Source organism: Coenobita brevimanus, chromosome 56, assembly GCF_032717465.1.
Source record: "Coenobita brevimanus isolate Jiangsu-jjx chromosome 56, ASM3271746v2, whole genome shotgun sequence".
NCBI classification, from domain to species: domain Eukaryota; kingdom Metazoa; phylum Arthropoda; class Malacostraca; order Decapoda; family Coenobitidae; genus Coenobita; species Coenobita brevimanus.
Genome location: NC_137009.1, coordinates 8,694,936 through 8,709,962, shown reverse-complemented (window position 1 = coordinate 8,709,962; position 15,027 = coordinate 8,694,936). Strand labels below are relative to the sequence as shown.

The window sequence follows — 15,027 nt, the reverse complement described above, 5'->3', positions numbered from 1 at the left end:
TTACGAGGTTTTTAAAATAACTGTGACGTTGATTATCGTGTCAGAAGAAAATAATTTTTCTCATGCATAATCTACACCCAATATTATGACGCATAATTGGATAAAATATATTCCCGTGAGAATGATGCTGTTATAACTAAGACAGCAGTTTACTGCTAATAAAGTTTATACTTCAATAATAGGTGAAGAGTTCCAGATCACTTCTGTCGAAATACTGCTTTACGTGCCTCGTTACATTTTCGCAGACTATGAATTTCTGCATTATAGTTTGTTTATTGATTTTTTCCTACGTTCATGGTTAGGTATTTCATGTTTCTCCAGAAAAATAATGACACTGAAATGTGTATGTACATGAGTGTTACGCTTCTGTGTAAAAAGTCTTTGATAATGCAATTACTGAATATCTTACACGAAATTTTAGCATTTCACTGTTGGCCAAATAATGATCATGCAGTACAAGAAGTTTTACGGTAGTTAGTTTACGTATCAATGTCCGAGTTGCATTCCAGTGCAAATACTCTCTTTACCATCTATGTCCCCGATTTTCACAAGTTATGCTTGTCCTTCACGATATATTGTACTTTTAATATACGAAAACTGTGGATATATCACTGAATTCGGAGATTGCAATGACCGTCATGGCCTGTGATCCCAAACTTGAAGCTCAAGATCTGAGTTTGTCTATCCAGATTAGTATCTATATCAATACTTTCTCCTCTGTAGCCAAACACATATCTGTAGGTGAGGGGATGCGTCAGTGTCTGAGTAAGCGCAAATTTATCCACATCTCTACAGCATATGCTTGGACTGAGGAGATGTGTCAGCGCCAAAGTGAGAGCTAGCCTGGCCACATCTCAACTGCAAATGCATGGGTTGAAGAGATGTCTCACAGCCAGAGCGACAATTAGCCTGGCCACATCTTTACCACATATACATGGGAGAAGCGACGTGTCAGAGCTAAATCGCATGCTAATCTGGCCATATCTCTGCCATATACTGTATGCATAGATGAGGGAAAGTGATAGTGCCTGATTCCTTTACCTGGCCTCATCTTTGCCGCATACAGGTTCATGGGCTATCGTAGTAGTGCACATACGAATTTTTGAAGGCTTAAGCTCAAAAGGACATAGGACATATTCGTGTGCTGGTTCAGTTTATCACATGTCCTACTTTTGGTGGCAACAGGCCCACTAGGTTGGCCGTGAGTACGCGTTTGCGCACGCACACACACACACACACACACACACACACACACACACACACACACACACACACACACACACACACACCAGGCACGGATTCTGGGTAAGGAGTTGCGTGGGAGTATGCCCCCATATTTTCAGGAGACCAATGAATATTGTTAATAAATGACCTATGATAACAATATAGAAGTATATAATAATTATCTTACATAAATGCTTTCATGGAATCATTTCGATGAAAAGAGATATATGGTGATACATTGTGGAGGGTTTGACAATGAGTTATCAAGAGCTCATACTTATAAATCCACAAAGAATCATGCCGCCGTTTTCCAGAGTGCTGCATCAAGCTCTAACCAACCCCTTTTCACATCCACTTACCCCCTCGCCGAACCCCAGACATAAGCCTCCCTCCCCCCTCTCTTCCCGCACACACACACAATATCCAAGCATAATTATGGTTCCTTGGGGTAATATGATGCTTGTTACTGCTGCTCAGTTCTCGTTGCCTTCTGTATCTAAAATGCCAGCCTCTGATTGGTGGAGGTTGGACCAGTTTGTTCCTTTAACATGTGTTAAGACTCCACACCCTCAAGTACGATGACGTCTAATTATTTAGTTTGCTCTTTCTTAGTACGATTTTACTTGGTAGACTTATTATTGGGTGTTCGATAACAGTACTGCATAAACCCGCCATCTTGAAGGCACTCGAAACTTATATAAGATTGCCTGATGGTAGCCAGATTAGTATTATCGCGTAATCATGATGAAGAGGACATTTATTTTTTATGGAACGTTAATGCCATCAAGTTTCCTGATTGATACAGACTTTGTATCGACTATGAGCATGATTATCAGCTCTGTAAATCAGGAAAACCGTATATTAAAAGGAGCTTGCCATTGAAACCTCGTGAATATCTGGTGCTGAAAATGGAAGAAAAATGCAGCACCTGCATACGTTTCTTGTTTTGTAAAAGATGATTAATGTCAGTCCCACAACAGGATGAGAAATTTTCCCCTTCCTAATTGCCTACAGGTACACAAACTATTTATACTTCAAACACCATCGTTTCTACCATCGAGGAGAGGAGAATGATACAGACTGATTTCACTTTGAATTGTTTCTTGAAAGATATCAGAGGGCATTTCTCAAAATTTCACTGCTACTTGATATAAGAAACAGGGTAACTATGATTATAAGATTAAAAAATTCATAATCGAGGAGTATTTAAAAAACTTACTCATTGTTTGTCATTACAAACTGTATTTTCTCCTTCAGTGTGACTGGTGTGAGGTCGTCCCAGAGCAACACACTACCCCAGCCGTCACTCTCGACTTCTCTCATGTTGGTCTCCTGGTCTCCAAACACAGGCATTCCCAGGACCGGCACCCCATGGTACATGGATTCCATAGTGCTGTGCAGTCCCCCGTGAGTGATGAACAATCGCAACCGTGAGTCACCTGGGAAAATGGTCACCAAGTCTTTCTTGTAGATGGTAAATTTAAAAATAATCATAAATAACAGAATGCCAAGGTAAGACAGATCAAGAGGTTATAACATTAACCTTAATTAGAACAAAGGGCTCTGAGTTCGTACCAAGAATATCCTGCTGGGGGAGCCATTTGCCAAGCCGGACATTGGGGGGAAGGTCCTCCATTTTGTCCTTGTCCCACTTCCACAGGACTTTCTGCTTCAGTGACCCGAACACCTCCACCAAGGTCTTCCGATGTCTATCCAGACACAGTAGAAATATAGTTATTTCTCAACCTAACGAACAGTTTAAAGGATAACAGTGTACCAAATGTATGACAACACAGGTTGGTATTCTCTTGAATCAAGTTTTCAAGACTGCTTAATTGAATGCATACTACATCATTTTAACATACAAAGGCTGTTCAGAAGGTTTCTGACCTTAAGCTAAAAAAAAAAAAAAACTCACCTGTTGAGCCAAGACACTAATCCCCCTGAAAGTAGGTCCATTCTGACATGACATGTAGCCGAACGTTCTTTCCACTGTCTGAAACATTTTTCAAAGTCAGTTTTTGATATCTCCTGCACATGCTACTTCGCATTCGTCATGATCTCTTCTTTCGTCTCAAATTGGGACCCCTTCAGAGGAGTTTTGAGCATGGGGAATAACCAAAAGTAGCACGGAGCCATGTCTGGTGATTAGGGAGCCTGACAGACCTGCGGGATGTTGTGCTTGGCCAAAAATTTCTAAATCAGCTAAGAATGAGCAGGGGAGTCGTTATGATTCAGCTTTCAACATGCCGCTTCCCAAAGGTCTGGTCTCTTCCACTGCACTGCGTCACGAAGACGACGTAGAACTCGACGTTGACAATCTAAGTCTAGTGTGTATGCGTCATGTACAACTTCAAGGTAGTCCAGAAAAAAATTTCAACATGCGAGTGCATTCACCTTTCTGGTGCCTTTTTTTAGCCGAGACAACTGTGCATGCTTCCACTGGGACGACTGTGCTCTGGTTTCTGGGTCGTACACATACACCCCCAGTCACATCTCAAGATTAAACGGTCATCAGAAAGTCTGGACCGCGATTTGCACACTCCAACATGTCTTGAGCCACATTCATCAAAGAGGTGAGATCATGACGAAGCAGTTGCAGGAGATATCAAAACCCGACTTTGAAAAATGTTTCAGGCTGCGGAAGGAATGCTGGGCTACGTGTGTCAAGTCAGAATGGGCCTACTTTGAGGGGAATTAGTGTCCAAGCTGAATGGGTTAGCTATTTATTTTTATAGAGCCTAAGGTCGGATACGTTATGAACAGATCTCCTACAAGAAAGGAGAGAGTTGTGGGTTCAGATATGGACTGTTGGTGTGGTGACAGTGATGTATGCGAATGTTAAAAGTCAATGGAACTTACAGCGAAGAGTCTGAGATGACCACTTGCAGCCTCATGAACGCGTCTGTGCCCGGATTTTCGTCCATATTAAGGACAAAATTTGCAGTCACTGCAGTTTTGCAGCACTGAATTTGCTGTTGCAAGAGCACTCTGCTCTACATCATCCCAAGCAATGTTGCCATCAATAGGGAAGCAAAATTTATCTACAGTTTCCATGACCCACCTCTTACCACTGATCGTATTGGTCTGGGCTTGAGTGGTCTGGCAATGCCACAACATCTGCTACACCGAAAAACTGCCACAAGTATCAAGTTACCACGCACTTCTCTACATCTTATTTTTGCCCAGTGTATGTGGATGAAAGGATGCGAAGATGTGTGATGGATGCAAGAGCATATAGGAGTTGGGAGAGTGGACTTTCTGACCACCACTTGGTGGTGGTCAGAATCAAGGTTCCAAGTAAAATGGAGAAATAGAAGAAGGGAAAGACGGGAGGAAGGAGTAGATGTAAGGAGAATGGAAAGGTTACAAGAGGATGAGAAAAAGGCAGAATATAAAAGAGAAGTGGAGGAACAACTGGGTAAATATGAGTTGGAGCAGATGGGGGACGTGGAAGGTGTGTGCAAGATATTCACAGAGGAAATATGTGCAGCATGTGAGGTGGTGTGTGGGGTGAAGAGAAGACGAAAAGGGTTGCAAGGAACAGCATGGTGGAATGAAGAGGTGAGAGAGGCTGTGGCACACAAGAAGGCATATAATGAATGCATGAGTAATAGGGACGTGGAAGAAGTTGAGAGACAGAAGAGAGAGTAATATGTAAAAAGGAAGAGAGAGGTGAAAGGATTAGTAAGAGAGAGTAAGAAGAGAGTGGATGAGGAATTTGGAAGGAAATTAAGTGTAAAGTGGAGGGAATGTAAGAAAATGTTCTGGAAGAGGTAAAGAGAGTTAGACAGGGTGGCAATGAAGTTAGCAGGGGAGTGAAAGATAAAATTGGTAGATTACTAGTTGACAAGGGAGAAAAAGTGAGCGGATAGAGAGAACACTTTAATGAACTGTTGGACATAGAGAACGAAAGTAATGCGAGTATAAGTGGCTGGGGAATGGCTGGGAGATGGAGGGAGGTGAGAAGACAGGAAGAAATCAGTAGGATGGAAGTTGTGGAAGCACTGAAGAAAGTTAAAATGGGGAAAGCCCGAGGAATTGATGGAGTGTGTGATGAAATGCTGAAGCATGGGGGAGAGATAGTAGCAGAATGGATGTGGAAGATGTGCAGATTGGCCTGGGAGGAAGGTAGAGTCGCGGAAGATTGGAAGTCAGGTATAATTATTCCCTTGTACAAACGGAAAGGGGAAAAAGAAGTGTGTGGTAATCATAGGGGTATTTCTCTTCTTAGTGTAATAAGAAATATATACGGTAGGATACATATTGACAGAGTCAGGGAAATAACAGAGGAATTAGTTGGAGGAGAACAGGAAGGCTTTAGGAAGGGAAGAGGTTGTGTAGATCAGATATTCATTCTTAGATCTTTAGTGGAAAAGTGTCTAGAGAAAGGAAAGAAGTTGTATGCGGCCTTCATAGATTTGGAGAAAGCATATGACAGGATGGATAGACAAGGATTGTTGATAGTATTAAGAATATATGGAGTAGATGGGACGTTGCTGAATGCTGTGAAGAGTATTTATGAGGGTGCTACGGCTGCGGTGTGTGTGTATAGTGAACTGAGTGAGTTTTTCTGTTTGAAGGTTTGGTTGAAACAGGGATGTTTCATGTCTCCATGGTTGTTCAATCTGTATATGGATGGGGTTATAGAGATACAAGGTAGGGCAGTGGATGTTGGAGTGGCTCTAATGAAAGGGGGCAGTGTTTGGAAACTCCCTGCACTGTTGTTTGCAGATGTTACTGTGTTAAATGAAGACGAAGGGAAGCTGCAAGGCTTGGTGGATGAGTTTGGGAGAGTGTGTAAGAACGGAATTTAAAGGTGAATGTAGGGAAAAGTAAAGTTATGGTCTTCGAGAGAGATGAAGTCAGTGAATGTACAGTGAGGCTGGATGATGAGGAAATGGAAAATGTGAGTATGTTTAAGTACTTGGGTGGTGTGATGAGTAAGGATGGAAAATTGGAGGGTGAAGTGCTTGAAGGGGTACAACAAGGAAAGGTTGCTGGTTCCTTAAGGGCAGTGAGAAGAAACAGGGAAGTGAGCATGGAAGTGAAAAAGTTTTTACATGACAGTATTTTGATACCAAGTCTGACGTATGGAAGTGAAGCTTGGACATTGATGGAGAGAAACAAGTCAAGAGTGCGAGCAGTGGAAATGTTATTTGAGAGGAGCCTGTGGAGTCACATGGAGAGACAGACTGACAAATGAGGATGTGAAGGAGCGTTGTGGTGTGGATGTGCATGTGGTAGGAAGGATTAGGAGAAACACACTGAGGTGGTTTGGCCATGTGGAGAGGATGGAGAGTGAGAGACTGACGAGGAGAGTGTATGTGAGAGATGGAGGGGAAGAGAGGGAGGGGAAGGCCAAGGATGAGATGGAGGGATGGAGTGGAGAGGTATATGAGAGAGGGGGCTGTGAACTGGGAGCAAGGCAGTGAAATGGCGGGGGACAGGGTGACGTGAAGGCGATTTGTTTGTAGCCACTCCATATAAAGGATTAAGGCGCCTGGCAATAGATAGAAAGATAGATAATTTGAATCCAGTTCGTAGTGTAGTAGATCATGGAAAGATTCAGATAACTGCTACCCATCCTGACTCTCGAGGGTTCTCAGGGTCCACAAAAAGGGAAACGTTTCGCACCTGTGACAGGAGTCATGTTGTAAGACAGTGAAACATAAGGTAATGGAGGAAGCTACATGGAGACTGAAACGAAAAGACTTGCGAATAATTCGATAAATTTGAGGAGTAAAGGTAACTGATGCAGGTGTCATCAGAAGACTGGAAATTAAGGCGGGAGTGGGAAGCATCATAAAGGAAGTAGAAAGGAGATTGAGATGGCTTGCACTGTCAGTGAAATGAACCAGTCGAGTTGGGTGAGAGTGTGTAGATGTATACAGATACCAGAGCGTTGAAGGAAAAGTAACTTGAGGAAGGCACTGGACAAGCTGGTGTGTGCTGACCACAAAGCTTGTGGTGTTAATAAAAAGCAGGAGGGAAACAGAGCAGACGGTGGTAGTGCTATAGGGTGAATCTATCTGAACCATAAAACATGTAATGTTAACGTAAAACTGACAACAACAACAACAATAATAATAATAATAATAATAATGATAATAATAATAATAATAATAATAATAATAATAATAATAAAAATAATAATAATAATAAACATAACATTAATAATAATAATGAAAATAATAAGGTCCACAGAAATTCAGCCCTACCTCCAAGCGGCACGCACTGGGCATTAGAGGTATGGCAGGCCAGTGATACGTGTTGCCAAAGGGGCTCTGACAGTCTGACACAATAATGTCAGTGCAACCACCCAAAGCATCATACCTCATCGGTCGTCCCACGGGTCAAAGAGACCCGTGATCTCCAGTGGGGGACCAGGCTGGGATCGAAAAGTGTGCTTCTGAAACAAAATCTCCCCACCATGTACCAGAGGAACATCACATCGAGGAGAATCCTTCCAGAGGCCTTCTATGCACATCAGAAAAAAAAGAAAAAAAAAGAGCAAGACAAAAATAGTCGAGTGAAGAGTACAAAGACGTCATGGAAGCATTCTACATTGCTTCTCTAAACCCAACAGCGACATCAACAACCGAAGCTGCCTACAACATCTGGCAAGAAAAATGATTTGCAGACAGACTGAATCTGGGTGCTAATAAACTGGCAGGTGTCCTGCGTGGCATCGTCAAGAACAAACGACAGACAGACCTGGAACTTAAGATCATCCAGAAAAAGATCAAAGAGAATGTTCCCAATGTCAACACTGGGAATATAAGCATCAACAGACCAAATGAGGCGCCATCAGCTGACGAAAAGGAAGAACAGACACTGACAAACAGTGCTGATCCTTCAGGGACAACACACAAAAAGAGTGTCCATGAGGAAAACAGAAATAAGAAAGTAGCAGATATAACAACCAGCATCCAGCAAAGATGGGAAATCTTGAAGGAAATGTCTATTAAAGAACTACCACTAACCACCAGAATCAAGAAAGACGGCCAATCCAAAGAAGCCATTAGACTCACAAACGAATCGATCCAAACAATCAAGGATAAGAATTCGAGAGCGATGACCCTTAATAGAAATCAATCAGCTAATACACGCAGCTGCTTCTGCCACTGCAGACACAGTAGACCCAGAAAACAACAGACAAGGAAAAGAAAACAACCAGCTTGGAAGAAGAAACTTGAAGAGATATGGAAACTACGGGAATAACTTGCTTACCTGAATGAAACTGAAAAGGCTCCAACATCAGAGTGGGGGGAAAGGAAAGATTTCTAACTAAAGTTTAACATCAGACAGAAGGAATATGTACCAATAACCAAGCAGATGCTGAAGCAACAGATTCAAGTTAAGGCACAGAGACTAAGGAGATTTGACAAGAGAAACAAATTCTTCACACAAAACAAGATCTTCAAAGATGTTAAAATTTTGTATTATGAACTTGGCATAAAGAAGATAAATGTTAATGAACCAACCACCATCGAAGAAGTTGAAGAGTTCTGGAGTAAGATCTGGGGGTGCGATAAAAGACACAGTGAGGGAACTATTTGGATCTAGCAACAGCAGGACCAATACAAAGACATAGAGAATCAAGAATGGTCCGGCATTAATACCACAGAGACCACTGCTGCCATCAGCAAGAGGGGTAACTGGAAATCACCAGAGATAAACCTGCCCAGTATCCACAAAGACCTCATATAGGCCTACAGTGACTTTGTAAATAATCCAGAGAAATGCCCCAAGTGGCCCACACAGTGAACCATGTACAGTCAGGGAAAGTTCCACATTACCCACCTCTCGAAGCACTGTTGTGAGACGGGTGAATGTGAAGTGGCAGTCAGACCTCAAGTGTCTGGTAATTGTGAGTGACCTCACATGGGCCTACGGTGACACTGTAAAAAAATTCAGAGAAATGCCCCAAGTGGGCCATACAGGGAACCAAGTACAGTCAGGGGAAATTCTGCATTACCTACCTCTCGAAGCACTGGTGTGAGACGGTTAAATGTGAAATGGCAGTCAGACCCCATGTGTCTGGTACCTGTGTGTGAAGGAGGAGGATGCGGGGATTGGGGTCAGACGAGGGTTTGGTGCTAGGTTGGGAATCATATATATATATATATATATATATATATATATATATATATATATATATATATATATATATATATATATATATTGCCAGACACCATACTCCCATGAGGGGTGGCCATTTGACTTTGAGTTATTTGTTTTACAGGGAGGGGCACTAACCCTCCACCAACCCACTTACTGACACGCATGGAGCACGTATGGTTTGGTTATATGGTTACAACCCAGCGTTGTAAATGGTTCCTTAGCTTACAGGAAGCAATTTGGCTTGTCACATAATGTAAAGCCACCTGTAAAGGAAAGAAAAGCAATAAGACGTGACAGGAAAGATGGGAAAATAGGAAGATAGGAAGGCAGGTATAGAAAAAAGAATGATAAAGGCTACGGAAGAAGGAGACAGCACTACATCAAGTGAGTGGATGATGGTCACCACCACCTACCATTATATATATATATATATATATATATATATATATATATATATATATATATATATATATATATATATGTATATATATATATATATATATATATATATATATATATATATATATATATATATATATATATATATATATATATATTGTCAGACGCCTCAATCCCGTTTGGGGTAGCCACAAACAAATCGCCTCCAAGTCGCCCTGTCCCCCGCCATTTCACTGCCCTGCTCCCAACTCACACCAACCTCTCTCATATACCTCTCCACCCCATCACTCCTTCGCATCCTCGGCCTCCCTCCCTCTTCCCCCTCCACCTCACTCACATACACTCTCTTCGTCAGTCTTTCACCCTCCATCCTCTCCACATGGCCAAACCACCTCAGTGTGTTCCTCATAACGCTTCCTATCACATCCACATCCACACCACAACGCTCCTTTATATCCTCATTCGTCAGCCTGTCTCTCCACGTGACTCCACAGGCTCCTCTTAAATAACTCATTTCCACTGCTCTCACTCTTGACTTGTGTCCTTCCAACAATGTCCAAGCTTCACTTCCGTACGTTAGAGATGGTATCACAATACTGTCATGTAGTAACTTTTTCACTTCCATGCTCACTTCCCTGTTTCTTATCAATGCTTTCAAGGAACCAGCAACCTTTCTTCCCTGCTGTACCCTTTCAAGCACTTCACCCTCCAAACCTCCATCCTTACTCATCACACTACCCAAATACTTAAATACTTAAACGTATATATATATATATATATATATATATATATATATATATATATATATATATATATATATATATATATAGATAGATATAGATAGATAGATAGATATACATACTGTACATATATATATATATATATATATATATATAGATAGATAGATAGATAGATAGGTAGATAGATATAGATACAGAATGAGATATATACCGTATATGCATGTGTGTATATATATATATATATATACAGTATATAGATAGATAGATAGATAGATAGATAGACATATAGATAGATAGATAGAGATAGATAGACATATAGATAGATAGATTGAGAGATAGATAGATAGATAGGGTGTTTCAAAATAGCTTTCCTAAATTCCAGAATTAATAGAGTAGGAAAATAGAAATATACTTTACTATGTGACATTTTTGGAAATATGTCATATTTACCATGATATTACACATTTTATGTTTCACAGGAAGCTCTAGGGGATGAAAACGACCAGTAGCTTACCATCACATCAATACCTTTATTTTTTCATACATTTGTGTACATAGATGTATTGTACACTACAGAATTACATCAGGTGCTCGTAATTCCCCCCCCCCCCGTTGATACAGGCTTGGGCTCGGCGCAGGAGTGACTGCCATACTCATTCAAATATCCCTGGTGTGTTCCTTACTTCTCTGCACGCCTCTTGAACTCTTTGCCATAGTACCTGACGGGTGTTGACTGGTGTAGCATACACCCTGCTCTTCAGGTGTCCCCAAAGATAAAAGTCAAGTGGCGTTTGGTCGGGTGATCTAGGTGGCCAGGCAATGGGACCTCCACGGCCTATCCACTTGTCAGGGTACATAGCATTAAGGAAATCCCTCGTACCTAGTGCAAAGTGAGGTGGAGCCCCATCATGCTGGAACCACATTCGCGTACGTGTTCTGAGGGGCACATCTTCAAGTAGTATGGGGAGGTCATCCTGAAGAAATCTGGTGTACACATTGCCTGTAAGTCGTTGTGGTAGCAAAAATGGTCCGATTAGACGATCACCAAGAATACCGGCCCACACATTGATCGCAAAGCTTTCTTGATGTCCACTTGTTGTTGTTACATGTGGGTTTTCTGCAACCCATGTATATGTATTATGTTGGTTTAGCATGCCACCTCTTGTGAACACAGCCTCATCACTCCACAAAACATGTGCAAGAAAACTGTTGTTCTCCCTCGCATGAGTAAGAAGCCACCTACAGAAATCCACTCACTGGGGATAATCACGTTCGCTCAGAGCATGGATGGACTGGTGATGATACGGGTACAGGCCTTGTCTGTTTACAGTCCTATATACAGACGCATTAGCCACACCGAATCGTGCACCAAGTCGACGTGTATATGTAGATGGTTCATCTCTGATGGCGTTGAGAATATCCTCTTCTACATCGAGTAGGTGCTCAGCATGAGGCCTTCCTCTGTTTACTGCACGTGGATTCAGTGTGCCATATTCCCGTAGTCGTCGTTCTAAACGGAGGAAAGTAGGCCGAGATGGTTGTCTCCGGTTATGATATCGCTCACCATACATCCTTACTGCTTCAGCTGCGTTTCCACCTGCTGCACCCAACATAAGTAACATGTCTGTGTACTCTACGGTGCTGACTTAAGACTGCCGGTACATCCTTCTTTACCTCACCTTCTCACAGTACCTTCAAATCACGAAGCTTTGTTCAAACCCATGAGGCAAACATGATTTGCTGCTTCAGGTTCACATTCATGTAGGTTTCGTTAACAGTGTACATTACATCGGTGTACACAAGATTATGAAAAAAGGTATTGAGGTGATGGTAAGATACTGATCGGTTTCATCCCCTAGAGTTTCCTATTAAAGATAAAATGTGTAATATCACGGTTAACATGACAAAATCCCAAAAATGTCACATAGTAAAGTATATATTTTCCTACTCTATTCAATCTGAAGTTTATGAACACTTTTTGAAACACCCTGTATATATATATATATATATATATATATATATATATATATATATATATATATATATATATATATATACACACACACACACGAGGTGCTACCCAACAGTTCCAGTAATTCGAATATTGTAGGAAAATAAGTTACCTTACCTCCTAGTTCTCACTGTCGCCGTCGACGTATTCCCCTTGAGCATATGTACAGTGGTCCCAGCGTTTTTCCACGAGTCCATGCATCCTTGGAAGGCTTAAGGCGTGATGGTCTTGAGCATCTTCTGCGATTCCATCTGGATCTCCTCAATCGAGTCAAATCAATGCCCTCTCAGTCGTAATTTCAGCTTGGGAAGCAGCAAGAAGTCACAGGGGGCGAGGTCAGGCGAATAGGGTGGGAGAAGAATGGCTACCTTATTAGTGGAAGCCAGGAACTGCCTGACAACAACTGATGTGTGTGGGCGGGGGCGTTGTCATGATGCAGGACCCAGTCCTTGTTCTTACACTGTTCTGGACATTTGCAGTGGATGTTCTCCCTCAGACACTAAAACTTCACAGTAAAACTTTCCGCTGACAGAGTGACTGGGTGGGGTATATTCCTCGTGGACAGTCCCTACGTGTCAAGTGGGGTTGGTGGAGGATTAGTGCCCCTCCCTGTAAAACAATTAACTCTAAGCCGTTGGCCACCCCGTTTGGGATACATGGCGTCTGGCAATGAATGAATGAACAATCCCTAGGATATCGAAGAAAACGATCAACAATGACTTGACATTGCTGCGAACTTGACACACTTTTTTTTGGCCTCTGTGCATTGGGAGGGTTCCATTGTGATGACCGCTGCTTTGTCTCTGGGTCATAACCATAAACCCATGATTCATTACAAGTTATGACCTTGGAGATGAAGGTGACGTCATCTCTCACCTGATTCTTGAGCTCTCTGCAAACTGCAACGCGATGTGCCTTCTGCTCGTCACTCAGCAGTCTTGGCACAAATTTTGCAGTGATGCATCTCATGCCCAACACATCCAACAAATGCGCTGCACGCTCCCATACGACAGTCCAACGATATCACAAACATCATGGATGGTGTGTCTACGATCTGCAAGGATAGCCTGATGAACATTTTCGGCGTTTTCTGGTATTGTTGCCGTTGACGGCCGTCCAGAATGGTCACTGTCTTCGACGGACGCTCGTCCTTCCTTGAACTGCTTGTACCAGAAAAATGTTCTGTTTTGGAACATGGCATTGTCACCAAAGGCTTGCTGAAGGAACCAGTGAGTTTCTGCAGCCGTCTTGTTGATCTTGATGCAGAACTTGATGCAAGTTCTTTGTTCCATGAGGCCCGCCATTGCAAAACCGCCAATCTACCTACACACCATGTTACAATAGTATGCGTAGCTCATCAACATGTCTACTCACAGACACAGCCGGGCCCACACTGACACAAAAGGGTTGCTACTGACTCCTCCTAGTGACAAAAGGCAAAACTGCAAACGGTTTGCTCCCACTCTTCATATTACTGGAACTTTTGGGTAGCACCTCATATATATATATATATATATATATATATATATATATATATATATATATATATATATATATATATATATATATATATATATATATATATTGTGGTAGGTGGGGGCACTCACCATCCTCACTCGATGTAGTGCTACCCTCAGGTGTCTGCCCTTCCTCTCCTCCATCCTTCTTTCCTTTCATTCTCTTCTGTTTTTCTCTCCTTCATTCTTTCCCCAAATTCCTCTTCCTTCTGCCTGTGGGTGTCTACACCGAGTGACAAGCCAAATGGTTTCCTGTACACCAGAAAACCATTTACAATCTGGGTGGTAACCGTATACCCAAATTTTGCCACCTGGTGGGTAATTATGGCGTTCCCTCGGACTGAGCTGGTGAAGGTTTATGTCCAAGGAGTGGTTGGGATTTATTTCTCAGGTAATGCCACTCAGGGATGAGTGAGGCCAGTCACTCTCATCTAGTCAGGACCAACTTGCCTAGCCCCGGGCTCCTACGTTTCTCATGGGGCAACGTAGGTTTGGAGGATTATATATATATATATATATATATATATATATATATATATATATATATATATATATATATATATATATGCAAATTCTTATACATATGTTTAATTATTTATCCTCTGTCATCCCGCTATTAAAATACCCCTGCAAACATTTCCAATGTTATTCCGGTAATAATTTATGTCGAATTTAGTCTAAGGTAGTGTGTAATAATAACAATATTAATAACAATCTATATGAATGATTAACAGACTTTTCATTTTCCTTTACACAGAATGATATGGGAAGTCCTAATTACAAGGTCAGTCTCTGTAACTATCATTCCTATCAATAAATTACAAAACGAAGGCAAAGAAGTATACCTTTGGCAGTAAACACGTATTATGCAGTAATGTGCAGCAGACAGGCTCAGAAAACTGTGTGATACCATACAAACAACATACCGCTTTTGCATTTTGAGAATATGTCGGGCGCATCATCATTGGCTATTGATATTGTGACCTAAGCAATTCTCCAAACCACGGAG

At 41.7% G+C, this 15,027-nt stretch overlaps 1 protein-coding gene across 1 annotated transcript in view; it reads right to left on the bottom strand.

Annotated features, from left to right (window-relative positions):
- Window positions 1–15,027, bottom strand: part of LOC145401633 (UDP-glycosyltransferase UGT5-like) — a 60,932-nt gene that overhangs the window by 9,017 nt on the left and 36,888 nt on the right. The window contains exons 7-8 of the mRNA XM_080273826.1: window positions 2,800–2,933; window positions 2,444–2,663 (exon numbers count right to left, since the gene is read on the bottom strand). Coding sequence (XP_080129952.1) covers window positions 2,444–2,663; window positions 2,800–2,933 — 354 coding nt within the window. The remainder of the gene's footprint in view (window positions 1–2,443; window positions 2,664–2,799; window positions 2,934–15,027) is intronic.